The 20,920-nt window shown below is 47.3% G+C and overlaps 1 protein-coding gene across 1 annotated transcript; it reads right to left on the reverse strand.

Moving 5' to 3' along the window:
* Nucleotides 1-20,070: 20,070 nt before the first annotated feature.
* LOC119660918 (60S ribosomal protein L38-like) lies at nucleotides 20,071-20,423 on the reverse strand. Its single transcript, XM_038069890.1, has one exon. It carries the CDS (start codon nucleotides 20,352-20,354, stop codon nucleotides 20,142-20,144), a length of 213 nt encoding a protein of 70 aa, XP_037925818.1. The 5' UTR covers nucleotides 20,355-20,423; the 3' UTR covers nucleotides 20,071-20,141.
* Nucleotides 20,424-20,920: the final 497 nt, after the last annotated feature.

The following is a 20,920-nucleotide window of genomic DNA, read 5'->3' on the forward strand; positions in this document are numbered from 1 at the left end:
CACAACCTAACGGTCGTGGTATCGCTCATAGATTTCGTCGTTATGTAGGCGTCATGTAAGGGCCAAAAATTCTTCGGAGGATTCTTCTCTAGAACGCGGCCAAGAGTTCGTAATTCTTCTTGATAAGAACCCAAGTCTCCGAGGAATACAGGAGGACTGGCAAGATCATTGTCTTGTACAGTAAGAGTTTTGACCCTATGGTGAGACCTTTTTGCAAGCTCTGTTGGCTGACAACAACCGTGCGCGGATTTCATTATCGTAGCTGTTATCGGTTGTGATTTTCGACCCTAGATAGGAGAAATGATCAACGGTCTCAAAGTTGTATTCTCCTATCCTTATTCCTCCCGTTTGACCAGTGCGGTTTGATGTTGTTGGTTGGTTGGTTTTCGGGTCTGACGTTGCCACCATATACTTTGTCTTGCCTTCATTGATATGCAGCCCAAGATCTCGCCCTGATAGCCACCTGCTCGATCAGTTTGTACGTCTCGAGTGGTTCTTCCCATGAACTTAAAGAGGATCGTACCTCTTGCATTTACCTCAGCATCACGGATCACTTTCTCGAGGGCCAGGTCAAAAAGGACACATGATAGGGCATCCCTCTATATTAGACCGCTGTTAATGTCGAATAGTCTTGAGAGTGATCCTGTTGCTTTTATCTGGCCTCGCACATTTGTCAGGGTCAGCCTAGACAGTCTTATCAATTTCGTCGGGATACCGAATTCTCTCATGGCCGTCTACAGTTTTACCCTGGCTATGCTATCATAGCCTTGATACTTGATGCTTGATACTGCTGGGAAAGTGTTGGAAAAGCTGATCAGAAGTAGACTCGCTGAAGCGATACGCGCTGCCGGAGATTTATCTCTCCGGCAGTTTGGTTTTAGGGCAGGGAGAGCGACAATTGATGTTGTCATGCAAGTCGTGGACGCCGTTCGACGAGCAGAGGCACATAGCCGCCGAACTCGACGGGGGGTGCTCCTCGTAACGCTTGACGCCAGAAACGCCTTCAATTCCGTAAGATGGAAAGACACTAGACAATACCTTCAACGTGCCGAACTGAGAGGTGGCAACGTTCAATCAACACGCGGCCACTATCCAACTATCTCTTACGGATATTGAGGGACTATCTGAGGAACCGCTCCCTGCTCTATGAAACACTAGAGGGTCAAAGGTGGATGGAAGTCACGTTGGGGGTAGCACAGGGATCCATCCTAGGGCCGGACCTCTGGAACGCTACCTATGACAGTCTGCTTAAACTCGACATGCCAGAAGAGTCGCGCCTGGTCGGCTACGCAGATGATGTCGTAGCGCTTGTTGCTGGACGTACTGTCGAACAGGCGCAAAGCAGACTCGGCATATTGATGCGACGGGTAAGCGGATGGATGACTACTCATGGTTTCAACCTTGCACTGGAAAAAACCGAAGTAGTCATCCTGACTAAAAAGAGAATTCTGACCCTGCGTCCCATATCGTTCGGCGAGTCGATCATCGAGTCAAAATCAGCGGTAAAGTACCTCGGGTTGACTCTTGACACGAGGATGAACTTTTCTGAGCAAATCAAAGCAGCAGTGAACAAGGCTGCGGCTGGAGTTTCGGCGTTAAGTAGGCTAATGGCAAACATTGGGGGTCCTACGTCTAGTAGGCGACGTCTCCTGATGAGCTCAACGCAGTCTGTCTTGCTCTAAAGCGCAGAGGTATGGGCTGGCGCTCTTAACAAGGAGGTATATCGTAGACGCCTCGCGCAAGTACAGAGACGGTGAGCTGTACGGGCGATGTCTGCATACCGCACAGTCTCTGAACTGGCCGTGATGGTGATTACGGGAGTTATCTCCGTTGCCCTTCTTGCTGGAGAGCGTCAGGCCATATACAAGCGCAAGGGAGATGAATCAAGGGAGGTGGTTGCTCGCGAAGAACGGCAACACACTCTAGACGAGTGGCAGCTGCGCGACTCATCGGCAACTTAGGTGCGTGGCTGAATCGGAAGCATGGTGAGACTGACTATTTCCTTACCCAATTTTTAAGTGGGCGTGGAAGTTTTCAGTCTTACCTGCACAAGATTGGAAAGGCGCGTTCTCCGGATTGTGTGTTTTGCAATGGAGTTGTGGACGATGCCCACCACACCTTTTTTTCTTGTGGAAGGTGGGATGGGGTTCGTCAGCAGCTCTATTTAAACACAGGGGATCTCTCTCCAGACAACATTGTGGAAGAGATGCTGAGGACTGCTGACAGGTGGAACCGTGTTGCCCATCACGTTCGGGCCCTTCTCGTTGCTAAGAAGATAGAACTCGACGGCGGAGGAGCCGGATGGCAAGGGGCTCCTTGAACTGACAGTTCGCTTCCTCCTCTCCCCTCCCGTTGGTGAAAAGAATTCCCTGATTTGAAGACTCCGCAAGGCGGGAGAGTTCGGGGACTAGCCCGAAGTAATGTGACAAACGGTTCCAGGCTAGCTCTCTGACGATGGGGAGGTGTCCAACACTGTGTTCGTATATGCATTCACCTACCCTACCCCAAAAACCAAAAAAGATCCAAGAGAAACGTCCGAAAGGGGCTTAATCCCAATCGTCAGGCATTCATTCGCTGTCCCATACCTTGAGCACAAGTTGATGAACCACTTGGTGTAACTGGTCGCCTCCATATTTAACTAATCCGGCTGTAATTCCATCGGGTCCTAGCGACTTATGATTTTTAAGACGATGAATTGCACGGACTGTTCCTTCTATACTTGGTGATGGCAGTATTTGTCCGGCGTCTTCAGTTGGCGGGACCTACAACTCGCCGATGTTCTGGTTGTTCAGTAGCTCATCAAAGTACTCAACCCATCGCTCCAATATGCCCATTCTGCCGGAAATCAGACTTCCCTCTTCGTGTCGGCAGGATGAGCATCGAGGTGTATAAGGCTTCATCCTGCTGACTTGTTGGTAAAACTTGCGCGCCTGGTGCGGTTGCTCCCTGTACTTTTCTAGTTCACAGACTTGTTGGTTCTCCCAGGCTTCCTTTTTCCGTCTGTGAAGTCGCTTCTCCGCTCGACGGAGTGTGTGATAAGTCTGTGCGCGTGCCCGCGTTCTTTGATAATGGAAGACTACTGGGTATGCAGCAGTCTTCCGTTCCGTAGGTAGTTTACATTCATCGTCAAACCAGCCGTTCCGACTCCTTTTGAGGCTGGGGCCAAGTATGTTTGTGGCCGCATCAATGATAACGTTCTTCAGGTGGTTGTGAAGATCATTTGTTGATGCTTTATTTCCAGGACCTCTGTTGACTGCGGTTATTGCGGCATCCATTTCCTTCTTATAGGTGTCGCGGAGGCCTGTGTTGTGGATGGCTTCAGTATTCACTCTCACCTGATTGTCAGAGGGGATTGTAGGTGGTGTTGTAATTGAAGCTTGGAACACCATGTCAACGGGATAGTGATCCGAGTCTATATTGGCCCCCCTAGTAGTTCTGACCCGTAGCTGGCAGCATACCTGCGTCCTAGGTAACAGCCTCGAGAAAACTTCTCGGTGAAGAGCGAACCGCTAATGTCATTTTGATAGCTTGAGTCCCATTCCTCTGTTATTTGGTTGGCCATTAGAAGGTTTATGTCAATGAGTGATAGTTCATCAGCGCGGCGCTGTTCTGGCCTTCAGTAGCTGCCAGATGTGCACTTTCATTTAATTTGATGCCACTCCTTGCCGGACACCACATTATGACTACTTCTTGGCAGTTCATGTGTTTGATGTTGTTGTGGATTTCTCTGACCATGTAGTGAGCGGTAGACTCTTCGCCCAGGAGCCAGCACACGTGTAAGGAGTCCGTAATAATGGCCTTTTTCCAACGCATATTTAGTGGCTAGCCAAACCGGCTGGAGTTGTGCTGATAACGATGTAATTTGGTTTAGCTTTTGTTGCCTCACCGTTTCAGCATGATCATTGATCACTGCATTCCTTACATCGCCACCTCTGACAGAGGCATCAGTGGGATATATTTCAAAGTTTCTGGATTTGTAGTTGCATATGGTGGCATTGATCTGGTTTGCTAACGCAGTTTTTGGAATATCTCTGCTTGTCCCCTGAATTATAATTACATGTAGGGTATGTGGAGGGGTTGATTTTCTGTCAGCCTTCAGGAGGTCAAAAGGGTGAGAGAAACGTTTGTAAGTTGCAGAGTGGCTATTTTTAGCATCTGCACTGTTTTGGATATTCCGAAAGACATGAGGTCGATTTGCATGAAGCCTTAATAGCTCCTTAGTTGCTAAAATCGTTTTTCTGAGATGGGGCGGTGGTTCATTTGGCAGAGCAAAGGTGGATAGGTGAGGAGGAGTTTTGGTAAGCCCTAGGCATCTTTTTAGGATTGTGGCCGCTATTGAGGTGACTTTTTTGTTTAGGTATTTGGGTGCTATTACAGAGGTGGCAGCGGCGTAATCTAGGATGGGTCGTACTTCACCACTACTGCGCACTTCCTAATGAGCCTTTCCTCTTCGATTCTAGCCAGGACGGTCGACTGCACTTCCACTCGGTTTGTGTCCGAATCCATCTGCTCAGGACTAGCGATTCTGACTGAGGTTACTTCCGGAACAGGGGTACTGCAAGGTATTAGAGTTACCATCTCCGCACGGTTAGTCACGTCACCTGATGAGGTTTCCTGTTTATTTGGGCGCCCCGGTGTCACATCGGGTATCAGCTCTTCCTCCTTTCCTGTTGTTTCGTTGATTTTTTTTTATAAGTTTATGTATATTCTCCATGAAAAAGTAACCAACGCATAGTGTGCAAGGGAGCGGGCCGCAATACTCAGGAACTGGTATACCCTCGGGGACACAGCCCTGACCTCAGTTCCCTGAGGCCTGACCTACGCTTAGCTGATCCCGGAATTCACGGACGGATCAGCGCTCGCTCGGGGCAACGCGGTCTATTAACACCGGTTCAATCCACCCTTCGCGACCAGGGTCCCGAAAGGGTAGGTATGCTGCCAGCTAGCGGGTCAGAACTACTTACTCGGCACCTCGGGGACGTCACACCCCCTATCGTAAGCGACCCGTTAAAAGTCGCAAATCATTAAGAGACATCTGTGGGGTTTTTCAATTGCGTCTTAAGGGCTGCAATTTTTTAGTTTAAACGTCGTTTTACAATTTGAGGACCGTATACTCACACAGACTAATAGAGAGAAAATGGTACCTGAAGCAAAAATTATCCGAAGTCAAAATCAGCCCCATTCCTCACCCTTTCGCCAGGTCTAATATTAACCTAACTACTGAAATTTAGAGATATCTTGAATGCATATCTATTGAACTACGGTAGCCATTTTTACGATGTCAAATTGTTTACTATTTTACTTTTCGACATACCATAGAACAAGTGGCACTTGCTTGGCTTCACTATGTCTCAAAAAAGTATCTTTAGTTCCATTTACCACGCAAATTGTTTAAAATTATCAATAGCTTCTTCCATGACCTCGTCATAATGCAACCCAAGGGCGGCAGTCTTTCACTCCAGCTACTATCATTTCGTAAATTCTCGATCAATTGGCTCCGCCTATTCCGTGCTTTACTTATCTTCAGCTCCGCCGAGCTCCACCTTTTTGGGGAGTAGATGACCATCACCTACCTGGAGCCTGCACTAGAACTCACCTATACTAAATGCAAAATCAGAACAATCACGTGGTGATCTTGGCTGGAACGATGGTACCACATTACACCATCGAACTCAAGAGAGATAATGAGGCTAGAATGCTGGAGAAAGAGTGTGCGCGAAACGGGTAAGATACAGGTGGTAATAGAGATATTTCAGTGCCAGATTGGGTGAGGAATGGTTTGGATGGAGAGACGGAGTGATCAGAATGCAAATCGATGGATTTTAAAGATATAACAATCTGAGGTGATTGTGCTGAAAAGGAGCTTAAAAATGGGTGAAGAGCGCGCTAAGAGTGGATGATTATGCGAAGATTTGTTCATTGGATTAAAGGTATCGACTTTTGGGAATACACTGCATAGTATCGGTTGAAGGATTTGTAGTGATTCCTCAGCATTTCCCATTTGAGAATGTTGTCTGCAAGGTTTGGTTCCTAGCTTATTGCTCCAGGTCAACTGTCCTTGCAACCTTCCTGGTGCTGTTATGTCCCCATAACCACAATGTTAGAGGATTAGATCCGGGTAGATCCAACTCGCCGATGTTCTGGTTGTTCAGTAGCTCATCAAAGTACTCAACCCATCGCTCCAATATGCCCATTCTGTCGGAAATCAGATTTCCCTCTTTATCTCGGCAGGATGAGCATCGTGTTGCATAATATTTCATCCTGCTGACTTGTTGGTAAAACTTGCGCACCTGGTGCAGTTGCTCCCTCATTACGCCTAAGTACTGAAACGCATGCTTGGAGTGAATTGTTTGCGTTTCAACTTTGATCTTCATGGAAATGCACTTTCTCCGTTTGGTGATAAGTCCTGCTTCCGTCTTATGTTCTGCGAGCTATAGACCAGCATTATCTAACCAGGATTTAATCTCTTAGACTGCTTCGGTTGCATAAATTTCGCCTTCTTCGAGAGGGCGTGCAACAATCGTCACACCAATATCGTCCACGAAACCAATGGAGGCCACACCAGTAGGAAGATCTAGCGTCAGTGCTCCCTGGCCCTGGTCCTGGGACGCACCCTTGTGGAACTCCGCATGTCGTTTGGTATAATTTCATTCCTTCATCTGATTCACAGCACAGAACCCTATCGATTAGGAGGTTGGCAACGTTACGCGCCAGGTACTTGGCCACGCCTAAGTTGATTAGGGACTCAAGTATTTTGTTCCATCCAGCGGAATTGAAGCCGTTGTTCATATCGTGTGCGATCACTGCACAACATTCGCCCTTGTCAAGTGCGGTCTTAGCTGTGTTAGCTACTAGGATGCAGTTCTGTTGTAGACCTCCCCCTCGAAAACCGAACTGATTCTCGGAGAGAGCGCGGGGGGGGGGGGGGGAGGTGTCCCCATACGTTTTGTGTGAAATACTATATTTTAGAAACTCAGCCGAAAACCTCCCTTAAGTTCATCCTTGAAGTACAAAATGATACCGGTAAGATGTGTAAGGCTAAACTTCCCTAATAACTGTATGGAGTTGCCGAATCTCCCATCAGGCGCATCCCTCGTGCAGATAGAGGGATGCTCGATGGATGCGCTATGGGCATGCACATATACGCATCAGGAGATGTGCGTGCATGAGCCTGTTTATACGCAGGCCAGATAGGTGGGAAACAGAAGGTTCTCGGTAGTTCTTCGGCTACGGCCCCAATTTTGACGAAAGGGGAAGAGTCTACACGTCGTGAATCGGAACAATGGACAAAAATGGACGGCAAAAAGCGGCAGAAGCAAAAAAAGAAAACTCGTCCGGAGAGAATCATTATCTCCAAGAAAAGAGACATGTCTTACGCCGATATTCTTCGGAAAGTTGAAGCCGATCCGGAATTGACAGACCTGGGCGTCAGTGTGAGTCGTATCAGGCGTACACAGAAGGGGGATCTGATGGAGCTAAACAAATCCAGCGAAAAGATAGCGGATAGTTTTCGCGGTCAAGCGGAGAAAGTGCTAGGTGAGCAAGCTGAAGTAAAAGCTCGACTGCTATCATTATTGCGGCAAAGTAAAAATAGGCTGGGTTGTGGGCCGACTTAAGGAGCAACTATCACTCGAGAGATGTTTCAGGTTCCTCGGTTTGGGTCACTTTGCAGCAGCATGTACTACTAGTGAGCACGATAGGTCGAGAAGGTGCAGGAAGTGTGGAGATGAGGGTCATCTTATCAAAGACTGCGCTGGAGATCCGCATACATGTTGTGCAAATAAGAACAGGGAGCGGATGACGAGAGTCGAATGTGGACGTGGCGGTAATATGTGAACCTTACCGAAATTACGGTGGATGAAAGACTCATCGGGGATCGGGGCGATATGGGTATGAGGACGGCAAGCCTTTCAAGAAACGATGGCATTCCCGGGAGCTGGTTCGTAAGGGCAAAAATGAACGGCGTTCATATCTAGAGCTGCTATATTCCTCCTAGTGAAACATTACCGTAATAGCGGGAGATGCTAGACAGCTTGGTGTTGGACACTAGGGACCTTAGCCGCAAAATCATTCCCGATGATTTTAACGCCAAAACATCGGCAGTCGGAGAAAGAATACCGCGATCTTCGAAGTAGCCTTAAGAAGGTTATATGGGAAAGTAAGCGGGATTGCTACAAGCAGTTGTGCCTTGAATCAAATACGAATCTGTGGGGCGCTGCTTAGGTTGTAATGAACAAGATTTTCTCCTGAACTTTGCTTACTGCAGGAAGCTGCTAACGCAGATTCAGAGACTTGGTTGCCTAAGTATTACTGGTACAATGAGTATTACGCCGACTGCGGCACTTGAAGCTCTCCTAAATTTACCCCTCATTCACTTGGAGGTGAAACGGAATGCAGCCAACGACGCATATAGGCTCGATACCATTGGGGCGTGGAAAGGCGGCCAATCGACCGGTCATGCGTCTATCTGGAAATTCCTTGAAAAACATCCGGTAGCCCTGATGCTGACCGACCATATGGTTTCCAGATTCGTCTTTGAAAAGACATACAATGTCGTAATCACCGAAAGAGAAGAATGGTCGACAAGTGGCCATGAGTCTTTTCAGATTACAGACCTAATAATCTTCACCGACGGGTCAGTCATGGGGGATGGATCGGGTGCAGGGGTGTTCTCGGAACTGGCCCGACCCCTCTGAAAAATGACGACCATATTCCAGGCAGAGATATATGCCATTTCATTGGCAGCAGAAGAATGTCTGCGACAAAAATGGAGGGGTCGCACCATTCGAATCTGTTCCCACAGTCGGGCGGCATTATCAGCACTAAATGGCAACGACATATCAAGCTAGTTGGTGTGGAGCTGTCATCAGGTGCTGCTGAAACTTGGCCGACTGAACGAAACATTCGTGATGTGGGCGCCGGGGCACTCTAACATCGCCGGCAATGAGGAGGCTGACAGACTAGCTCGCTGAGGGTCTGGATCTACAATGGTGGGGCCAGAACCAGCTCTTGGAATCTGACCATCTACTGTCAAGTCTACTCTCAAGTGTGAAATTGCAAGGATCCACGCAACCGAGTGGAGAAGTTTAGACTCTTGCGGGCAAGCGAAAATCCTTGTCAAAGAGCCTAGGGCCACTAGAGCGGTATTTTTGTTGTCCCTTAACAAGTGGGACATGAAAACCCTAGTAGGGCTTTTGACGGGACACTGCTCCTTAAACTACAATATGGAAAAGATTGGGGTGGTGGTTTCAGCTATGTTGAGCCAATGTGAGGAGGAGGAGAAGACGGCCCGGCACTTTTTATGCAGCTGCCCGGCATCCTCAGATTTCAGACGAAGACACCTTAGCAAGGTTTTCTTCAATGAAGAATCTGCACACTCTCTGCCTCTGGAGAATGTTCTCAGATTCGCTGAAGCCTGCGAACACTGTAGACGGGAAGCCATTGAATAGGCAATTTACGGGGATAGTATTATACAATGGGCCTAACAATGGCCTGAGTGTTCGGAGCTGCAAAATGTTAATCAATTCAAAAATTTTTAACTTGTCACGACTGCTTTTAATTTCTGTTGGAGAGAAGGAGTTGCTTTCAGGTCTACTCCCTAATCTTCTTTAATAATCGAAAATTTTGAACAATACACTCTTATTGAAGCTAATCCTCCGACTTAAGTAGTTTCAATATCTCTTCATTTCATTCATATATCTTTTACCAATAGCCCTGAATATATCCATATGTATCTGTATATCGGACTTTACCTACGAGCAATTGTGTCTAGTATCTTTCAGATTTAACCGTACAAAGATACATTACGAATAATCCGTTTCGATTGCGATCAATCTCTTCAGACCAATGAATGGAATAAACTAGCCGGAAAGGTGCTGAGGTCATTTTTAAATTCTTTCAAAAACAAATCTAAATATATATCAACGCCACATTTCGGTTATGCCGGTGTTGCGGATAATAATTGTAAGCAATAGATATTGTGTGAACTCGCACAGATCCAATACGTTGTGGGCAATTGAAACGATACCAACAGGTTATACAGGGTAAGTACTTACTTTGGCAATGAAAGATTGGAATTTTAAGCCCCTTTCGGACGTTTCTCTGGGATCTTGGATACCCCAAGATGTGTTGCTTTTGAAGTATCTCGACTGTTTCGTATCTTCGTCGAGAAGATTGCCAAAAACGCATGGCTGCAAGCTAAATGACCTATTTTTCGGTGATTTTATTCCAGGAGGTGTCTAAGACTCCCACTAACCCTTCGGGCTAGGGGCACTCAGTTGATCGGTCATTTATCTCTGAGTCAACCAAGTGCCCCGCTTTCCTCTTTTCCTCAACGTGTGTTAGACTAGAAAATCCAGGGAACTATGCCAAATTCCAGTTAAAGATAATTTGGTTGTTTCCGAGCAGAACACTTGTTCACCATGTGTCCCGTTGATTGCATTATTCGTTTCCCTTTGCTCTGTACAGATTTCGAAATAGTGTAATCCTATTCCTCCTGTCACACGTTGGCATCAAAGGCTTTTCCAAATAGGCTCGGTCGACTCGGGACAGATAAAAGAAAGTAAGAAAATAAAAAAAGATCCATTTCCTCTCCGGGTCCAGAATAGATGTTGATATGGGTATGCGCGCACTCTATACATCACTAAATACGTTTCGTTGGGAGCTTTCCTCCCTTCCGGTTCAGGATGCTATGATGAAAGCCCAAGGCCTGTTTGGGCCCATTGTTGCTTAGATTTGACTTCTTGTTGACATTAGTGTTGATGTCGAGATACATAGATTAATCCGTTCAAACATGGATTATACTGTAGATGAGGTCCACGGAGAATTCGAGATAGTTTCCATCCAAAGATCCAAGGTGGGAGCATTAGTCAATGTCAAGTGCACCTATGAGGTGATACCACTGAGTGAAACATACATGGGGGTGTGAAATTTCTTTGCACAGAATATAGTCATGTGGGGTATCAAATGAAAGAGCTCGATTAGTAGTTTCTGATATCCCATGAAACATATTGAAACAGGTCTCGTTCTCAGAAGCGATCCAACTGAAAAGTCTGATAGTCTAAGGACTAGCCGTACTTCCTCTTGCACGTCTTGCCTCTCTCGGACCTTAGGCTGCCCTAACTCCTCCTTATCAGTGCGCCTTTCATCTTCTACTTGCACTTGTCCGCTTGATCGCGTTACCACTAAGCAATGAGACCCCGGCTCTGCTGAGGCTTCTCGCTGTACCACCCTACTCAAAGCATCTGCATTCCCCATATTACGGCCCGGCTTATATAGCAATTCGTAATCATACTCAGACAACTTCTGTTGAAACCGAAGCATCCGGCTAGTGGTGTCTCTAGCCTTTAGCATTCCCTTCAACGGCTTGTGATCCGTGAACATTTTAAATGGCCTCCCCAGGAGGTAACAACGGTAATTTTTTGTCGCCCATGTCAGTGCCAAAAGTTCTCGCTCAGAAGTTGAGTAATTCCTCTCCGCTGGGTTCAGCATATGACTCGCATACCTCACTGACCGTCCCTCCTGTTCCATTTAATTCCATCTTCTGAGCAAACGTGCCCCAAGTAAGTTAAGTTAAGTAGCAATAAGAAGAGCCCAAACATAATATGCAACACGACTCCAGCTGCCAGCGCTTTTCAGCATCTCTCTGGCAATGTTGTCAGGAAAGAGCTCCCCTGTGTCTGCATAAAGTTGCTGACGAAAGCCGTACCACCTTTCGCAAGAGAAAAAGGTGTTTTTGGCGTCACTCGCCACTCCCTTCCAGAACACACAATCAGGAGATCGCGCCTTCTCAATCTTTTGCAGGTAAGACTGAAAACTAACATGCCCGCTTAGAAGTTGACTAAATAATCGATCACACCGGTTACCGTTCGGTTCAGCCATGAGTTTAAATTCTCGATAAGCCACGCAATCCATCTGCTCCTTGGCTCATTTTGACAAGGAAGTTGCCACTCGGGAAAGGTGCCTTGAGGCTATTTCACAGGCCACCACCTCTCTTAAATTTTCGCCCTTACGGCGGTAGATAGTTTTGCGCTCCTTGCCAAGGAGGGTAACGGGGATCACTCTCGCGATCACCATTACAGCTGGTTCGGAGACGGTGCGATAAGTAGACGCCACTCGGAAAGCTTGTCGTCTCTGCACTTGAGCAAGGCGCTTACGATGTATCTCCTTGTCAAGGGTATCAGCCCATAGCTCCGCGCCATAGAGTAGAACCGACTGCGTTGCTCCAATAAGAAGATCTCTCCTAGTGGCTGTAGAGACCCCAATATTCGCCATTAGCCGACTCAAGGCAGAGACTTCAGCTGCAGGCCTGCCTGCTGCTGCTTCGATTTGCTGGAAGAAGCCCATCTTCGAGTCGAGCATTAAACCAAGGTATTTAACCGCTGGTTTTGACTCTATAGTCAACTCGCCGGGGGATACGGGACGCAGGATCGAGATTCTCTTTCTGGGATGACTACTTCGGTTATTTCCAGCGCAAGACTGAAACCATGAGGGGTCATCTATGCGCTTACCCGTCACATCAATATGCCAAGTTTTCTTAGCACCTTGCACAGTTCGTCCGGAAACAAGTGCCGCAACGTCGTCTGCATAACCGACCAGGCGCGACTCTTCGAGTCTCAGCAAACTATAGTAGAAAGCGTTGCAGAGGTCCGGCCCTAGGATGGATCCCTGTTAGCACAGGGATTAGCATCCGCTGGACTTTTAGCGTCTCATAGAGCATGGAATGATCTTTCAGATAATCCCTCAACATCCGCAAGAGATAGCTTGGCACGTGAAATGAATTTTCTTATGTGTCTAGAATATCTGCCCATTTTACGTAATTGAATGCATCAAGTGTTATGAGGAGAACTATCCGTCGAGATCGGCGACTGAGTGCCTCGGCTCGCTAAACCGCATTCACGACTTCCATAACAGCATCTATTGTGGATCTTCCTGTTCTGAACCCGAACAGCCTTGGGGAGAAGTCCCTGGCAGCGCGGATTGCTTCAGCGAGTCTGCTCATGATGAGTTTCTCGAGCACTATTCCAGCCGTGTCAAGCATACACAGCGGTCGGTAACCAGACGGGAGCTTCCGGTCTCCTTTTCTCTTGCTGATCAGCGCGAGTCTGGCCACCTTATAGTGACAAGGAAGCATTGAACGCCCCAGGCATCAAGTCTGGCCGTTGGAGGAACACCAACTTCTAAACTTCCGCCGGGATAAAATCAGGACCTGCCGCCTTCTTGTTTTTCATGGTGAGAATTGCTTTTTCGAGCGCTCTCATTGTGAAAACGGGGCAATTTTCGACGCTTTCCGGGCTATTGACATCCACCCGTACAGGATGTCTGGGGAATAACTATCGTACAATGCGGTCTATCTGGTCGGTACTTGGACGAAGGAAACCTATTCTCATTAAAACCGATTCAATGTCGGTCGGTCACACCCGATTTACTCCAAAACGACTGAAGCGATTGCCACGAAATATTACCTAGCGAGGGCTCAAAACATGTGTGCCAAAAAGTGAGCAGGTCCCATTCTCAGAACCTAAGCAACCGAAAAATCTGAAAAAATCAAAGTGATGAATCTTTAAGAAATTTAGGCCTCAAAACTCATTTTCTAAAGCAAGTGACGCGTCGATGCCTAGGAGATGCTCATTCCCCACTTGAAGACCCAGTTATTGGCGAAATAGTGAACTTGCGAGCCTTCGATCGATTTGCCACAGAGCCAGACGAACGGTTCAGAGGGCAATAGGTAGGATCGATCAAGGGCAAAAGGAGCATGCCTATAGGGAAGCTCGCAAGAACCTCAAGCTCGTCATCCGGAGTAAGAGGGAATGCTTTAAGGAGCTCTGTTCGGAAGCGGACATAAATCCGTCGGGTAGCGCCTACAAAATCGTGACAGGACGATTCAGAGGCCGATCATCTCCGCAGGTCACGTGCCCCATACTGTTGTTGCAAATAATCCAGGGGTTATTACCCCAGCAAGAAGGGGGTACTGAGACCTTCCAGCGACCCTGAATGTGACGCCGATTCCACCAGTCACCAGGAACAAGCTGATGGAGATCTGCAGTCGAATAGGCGACAGTAAAGCCCCGGGTCTTGACGGCATACCGAATAAGGCCCTCAAACTTGCCGTCAAATGTGGACCGGATATTTTCGCGGAACTGCTTGAAACGTGCATGTCGGAGGGTATCTTTCCTGCACCATGGAAGCGGCAAAAGCTGGTGCTGTTGCCTAAGGCTGGCAAACCTCCAGGGGAACCGTCCTCCTATAGACCCATATGTCTTCTAGACACTATGGGAAAATGTTGGAGCGGGTCATTTATAATAGATTACTTCCAGTCGTCGAGAGCCAGGGGGGCCTTTCAGATAGGCAGTATGGGTTCCGTAAAGCCAGATCAACCATTGATGCCATCAAAATGTTATACCGATTATATAGCACTGGTTGTGGTCGCAAAGCATCTCGAGGATGCCGAGTTGTACTCAAGCGAAGCCATCAGTGTTGTTAAGGTTTGGTTAGGAAGTGCTGGACTGGCACTCACGGGGAAAAAGACGGAAGCGGTCCTCATCACAAAAGAAATTACGCCTGCATTAGAACCGGCAATCGTATCATCACTTCCAAGCCTCTTCCTGCGTGTCCTACGGTTTCGACCGACGCCATGCAGGTCTTGTTGAGTGTTCCTCCTCTTGATCTGGAGGTAGTCCAGCGTGCCACGGCCTACAGGATCAGGAGCGTACCGTTGCTGCAAACCGATTTAGTAAGTGTTGATCAGGTGGAGGGGTTAGGACCGCTTGCGGTCAAAAGGCTGTTAACTGAGAGTGTAACATCTAAGTGGCAGCTTAGATGGAATGCATGTGGGAAAAGTCGGGTCACGTATGAGTACTTTAGAAACGTGTCTGCCAGAGGAAGTTCCGTCGTGGGCTTTGGACTCGAGATGGGCTTCCTCCTGACGGGGCATGGTAGCTTGCCTCCAGTCAGGGCTGTGTTTTATGTGGGGCTGACTCGGAGGACTGGTTACGTGTTCTCTGTGTCGGTCCAGCGAACCGTGCCATCCGCAATCTATGCGACATGGGCGTTCACGTATTGAACGGTATCTTCGATGTTAGCCAGTGCCTTGCTAACAGTGGGACACTTGAATGCGCTAATGAGTTCGCACGTGCTGCGTTCCGGCGAAGGAGGGAGCTTCTCGAAGCTGCTTCGCCTGCAGTTGATGAGCGATTGGCCTAGTGGCCACGGTGGTCAGCCACCAGTCTTGCGTGTTTGCTGTTAGTGTGGTCTTGTGATATCCTTTGTGTTGTATTGTACACAGAGCGGTAGTCAGCTGATCAAAGGTTCCGTTGCGGTTCTCCGCCCCGGGCTGATTCTAGTTTACCCGTTAGGGAGTTCCGTCGCCAAGTACTCGAGGAGGGCGATCAGACCCGAGTCTGCAAGGGACTCATCTGAAGTGGCTCTGCCACGAAGCCTCACCGGAGGTTATCTGGTAGCATGGGAGCCGGGATGGCCCTCTGAGAGCGTATGCTCCAGGAGAATTCCTGGAGGATGTGTTCTTGGCCCGGTTATTTGCGGTTGACCTCCTAGTGGGAGTTTCATGGTGGTTGTGGTTATGCCTACATTGAGGGCAGAGCTCCTCGAAGTTCAAGCGTGAAGTTGCGCTGTACTACTCGGGTGCCGTACTCCTTAGTTGCGGCAGGGGTGTTAGATAGGCCTCGCATCCACTGGTGTGAATGCTGAGCCTGCACTCAGTATAAACCAGGACCGCTGTGCTTGCATGGCGGGGCTCTGATTGTGGTCCCAAAATCCGTGTCCGAAGAGGACCGTGGGATTGTGCGTGTCGTTGGACTTGCAGGTTGATCACTTCCATCGGGGAGTTGCTGGAGAGAAAGCATGGGGAGATCAATTATAATTTCACCCAGTTTTTCACCGGCCATGAAGGATACCGTCAATATCTGTGCAGGTTTAAATTGGACACCTGACCTGATTGTCCAAACTGCGACGGAGTCCCAGAGGACCCAGCGTACGTATTCTTCCAGTGTCCTAGGTTCGTGCAAGAAGGGAGGAACCTAGAAGAAAGTCTAGATGAAGTGCTATCACCGGTTTTAGTGGGTAAAAATCCCACAGTCTGGCGTGCCCAGGCCAGAGTCTAAAGATGTCCAGCTCCTCAAAAAAAAAAAAAGACAGACGGACAGACAGACATTGAACCGATTTTAATAAAGTTTTGTTTCGCTCATTAAAATCATTAGATGTTAATCCCCTAGCCCTCTGGCAGCTGCCATTTTCATCTAGAATATCAAACGATCAGCATCATATCAATCCTAGGTTTTGCTCCTATGTTTTCCTAAGTGTAACGCATCACACGTCATCATCATCATCAGTGTCATCTCACATGTATGTACATATATCCCGTGAATCTGGTGACCGCCACAATTTACCCTGCTGCACTCTATATTTACTCATTTTCCTGCGACTTGTTTATTGTAGGCCACGGGAAAATTTAGAGCAAAGAAAATCAAGGGAAATCTCGTTGATGAGCAGTTCAATTTTTTTTTTAAATTCTGTTGTTGGTTTTTTTTCACAGCGTTCCCTCCTTGATGAGGTCATAAAATTCCCAGATGTCTGCGATTTATGAATGTGAAAAGTATTATAGGGAAAACGGCTTGATTACGTTGATGATGTGCGTTTGTGGTTTTTCCGAGATTTTTGAGTAGAAGACGGAAATGGATTGAGATGAGCTTCCAGCAGGATAAGAATGTTTTCCCACTTTTTGCAGTGTTTATTAAGTAGGGAGAGGTCATTATCCTCCTTTCAGCAGGGTTGTTGGTAGGAAATGTTGGAATTTAGGTGAATATTGGGCACTCCCTCGGGAAACTTTGAAATCTAGGTTTTCAACAAGTCGGAAAACCGGGAGCTCAAATTTTGTGCTTTTGGGATGAACATAAGGAGGGTTGTCGGGTAAATTTGTGCAGATATCGAAACCGAATGTATTTTGGGGCCTAGATCTCGTAGAGATGCATCACTATATTTTTTTCAGATTTTTCGGTTGGATAGGTTCTGAGAACGAGACCTGTTACACTTTTTGATGGTCAGATTTTGGGCCCTCACTCCACTATGTTTCATCCAATATCAAACCTGGAACCACTATTTAAAGGTACTACTTGAAACCTTTCGTTTGATACCCCACATGACCACATTCTGCGAAAAAAAATTTGAACCCTCCATTCACATGTATGGGGAGACCCCCCATCGCCCGACCCCCTTAAACTTGACACTAAATGGCCCAACAAATCGGGTGTGACAGACAGACAGACGGTGAAGTGTCGTACGGAATACTTGAAGACCAGAAGGCGGAGTCAACGCCGAAGAAACATGCCCGAGTATGAACAATGGTACCTCGAATATAAACGGGTACGAAAAAAGTTGCAATGGAGCATCACGAAAAGTAAAAATTATTGCTTCAAGCGACTCTTTAATGAGGCAGTCTCAGAACCTTGGGAAGGAGTGTACAAGTCCGTTATGTCAGCAATAAAAGGCAAAAGGTCCCCTCCTATTATGTGCCCTAGATTATTGTGGGAGATAGTTTCGACATTGTTCCCCCAACATCCGGAAACAATCTTCCCAATGATACCAATGAGAGCCGAAGACATACCTTTAGTAACCACAGACGAAATTTTGGGCGCAGTGAAAAGGGTGCGGGATGCCGCAGCCCCCAGCATGGATCGAATCCCCAACAAGGTGCTGAAATTACCAATGAGAATGGCACCAAGCAAGCATGTTTGCACGGGCATTTACGGACTGCCTAAAAGAAGGGTCCTTCCCCGCAGAGTAGAAAATATAAAAGCTTGTATTGATCCTGAAGACAGGTAAGCCGATAGGGCGGTTATTTATCGAATAGGCAGTTTGGCTCCCGGAGGGCTCGGTCAGCGGTTGATGCTGCCAAGCTGGTTTTTGAACTAGCCAGAAAAGCCTAGGACGAAGGAAAATACTGCGCACTGGTAACTCTTGACACCAAGAACGTGTTCAATTCTGCCAGATTGAACCATATCGTCGAAGCGCTCATCGCGGCACAAACACCAAAATTCATATTAAATATAATCTTCGATTACTTCTGGGTCGAAGATGTATGTAATAACGCAGGAGTTCCGCAGGGCTCTGTTCTGGGCCCTCTGCTATGGAACTTAATGTATAATGGCGTTTCACGGCTTCCAGTAGCTAAACAAGCCGTTGTCGTCGGATTCACGGATGACGTTGGAGTGGTCGTAACAGCCAATCATCCCGACGAAGTGCAGACATACGCGAAGGAGACTCTACGGACGATCAAGTCTTGGCTTTAAGACCATGGGCTGGAGCTTGCCGAACACAAAACGGCGTTCGCGCTCTTTACAAAGTGGCAGAAATAGAAAACTGTTGAAATTTGCATCGGGAGGCATGCTCTTAGCTCTCAGTTATCGCTGAAATACCTGGGAGTATATCGATTAAGCGCTCTCCGAACATGTTGCGCCTACCGAACAATATCTGATGAGGCAGCATACGTGATTGTGGAGATTATTCCAAGAGATATCCTTACCGATGAGGCAAGTCGTCTGCACGAAAATCAGGAAGCGAGCCTAAACAAGCAAAGTGAGCGTTTGTGGTCACTGGTTGCATGGCACACAATATGGGACCAGGTGGAGAATGGCCGGTGGACACACAGGCTTATCCCAGACATAAGCATGTGGACTATGCGGAACCACGGTGAGATGAGTTACGATTTGACTTAGTTCTTAACCGGACACGGTGGATACAGGAGTTACCTCTGTAGGTTCGGTCTGGATGGATAGCCCGATTGTCCTACGTGTGAAGGTATAGTCGAAAATGCAGAACAGTTTTCCTCGCCTGCCCAAGATTTAAAAGCTCAAGGAGAAAGATTGAAACAGAGCTAAATACCCGTTTAACGGTGGAAAATCTGATAAGGTACATGGTGCAATCAAATACAGCATGAGACGCGGTAGTTGCAATGGTGAAACGGATCCACCAGTAACTAAAAGCAGCAGAAGTACAGCGCAGACATAGAAAGGAAGCTACTGCAAAGCGGTAGTAACTCGTTTAGAGTGGACAGCTAAGAGCTAAACAGCCCCGCGAAGCAATACCGAAACGGTGGTCCCGCGGAGAGAGTGTGGAGAAAATATGGGAGGTTTTGTGTGTCCTAGATACCAGATGCGCATCCATGATGGATTTCCAGCAGCCGAAAAAAAGACCGACTGACAGACGGACAGCCAGACATGGACTCGATTCCAATAAGGTTTCGTTTCACACAAAACCTTCAAAATGTTATTATTGACTTTCAGAGGAAACTTCGGGCTCTGGGGAACCTCCCCTTTTCGTTTTTCAGCAAAACTGAGTTTCAGTTGTGATTTAAAACAATTTTGGAAAAGTGGGTAATAACTTTTTGTTCACCAATTTTCATAAGAGGCGGTCAAAGGGTAGTATAGATCCGAGGGCGAAACATGGATTGGTACCCACGATGGAGCATAAGACCTGGGAATTGCCTGCTGAAACAACACCAACAGCTAGCTCTACTACCAAACCCTATCTCCGCCTCCACATGGTGACCGCTGGGAGCTCTTTCTTAACGAAAAGCGGCATTACTATGTGATGGCCAAAGTGGGCGGACAACCAGTCGCTGACATATCTTTCCAGGATTTTGGAGCAGGAGGAGAGGAGGGAAATGGGACGGTAATTCTCGGCAAGCGAACGACCGCCACTTTTGTGAATGGGGATAATGAGAGCCTCTTTCCACAAACTGGGAAAATGATTCTCTTCAAGGCTTTTGTTGAAAATAAGAGATAGGGAAAGGGAGATGGACTTACCAGTTTTGAGCAAAAAGAGGTTTGGAAGACCACCGTAGCCAGGTCTGACCTTGGCATCAAGTTCGCCAATGAGGTATTCGACAAGGATAGGAGTAAGAAGGGGAATGGTAGGCGATGCGGGGCAGGCTACATCTACTATCGGGAGGGATTCGGAAGAAGGGGGAGGAACATAGACTGACGAAAAGTAGCGGCAGAGTAAATCACAAGATCGTTGGGAGGAGTTAGTTATTTTTTTTTTCCAGCTTTCACATGGAAAACACATCCGCCCGTGCACAGCGCAGACATCATGCGTCACACGTCGTTCGCCCACCCCATTGGAACCTTCTACTTGACTTCTTTCACTTGCAGACCTGGTGGCAGAGATTGCTTCAATTTCTCGGCCTTCTCCATGTCGAACACCACCAATGTGTGCAGAAATCGGGAGCAACGGATCTTGAACTTGGTGTTATTTGGGTTCTTCTTGATCTTGACAGTGCGGGCATCCTTCCTGCGGGCTTTGATCAAGAAGTCCTTAACCTCTTTAATTTCACGCTGCATGTTTATTAGAAATAAGAAAAATGTGAGAAAATTTCAGCGAAATGAAAATCACCAACCAAAATTGACGTTTCCCACGTTTGAAATATTGTAATAATGTACTGTCGTTCCTTATTGAAACCGTATTCTGAAAGAGGGTATGTGATCAGTCGGTGAATCATGCAATTATGGGCAGCCATTTTTTTTTTTTGGGGAAAATGTGTAATGTGAAGTTACCGAAGTTTGAACTCGAGAGATGGCTGAACCAGTTTGGATCTGGCCCGGAATGGGGAAGAAAAGTTCGTATCTATGCTAACCTTGCCAGGCTCTGCATGAACGAAAACTATTTTACATTTCGGGACAGATTCTACAAAACTACTTCGGGAGTAGCGATGGGGAACCCCCTCTCGCTGTTACTCACTGAAAGGTTCATGTCATCAATCGAAGAAGAAATTGAATCAAGGGGAATAATTCCGAAAGTATGGTTTAGGTATGTAGACGACACTAGAGGTAGAAAAGGATGGGGTTCTACCTTTCCTGGATCTAAATGTCGTCAACTCTAACGGAAAGCTTAAGTTCGAGATATACCG

The sequence above is a fragment of the Hermetia illucens genome, chromosome 7 (genome assembly GCF_905115235.1).
Source record: "Hermetia illucens chromosome 7, iHerIll2.2.curated.20191125, whole genome shotgun sequence".
In the NCBI taxonomy this organism is placed as follows: Eukaryota; Metazoa; Arthropoda; class Insecta; order Diptera; family Stratiomyidae; genus Hermetia; species Hermetia illucens.

Coding starts and splice junctions, on each gene's coding strand:
- LOC119660918 (XM_038069890.1), bottom strand. CDS start 20,354: ATGCAGCGTGAAATTAAAGAGGTTAAGGACTTCTTGATCAAAGCCCGC.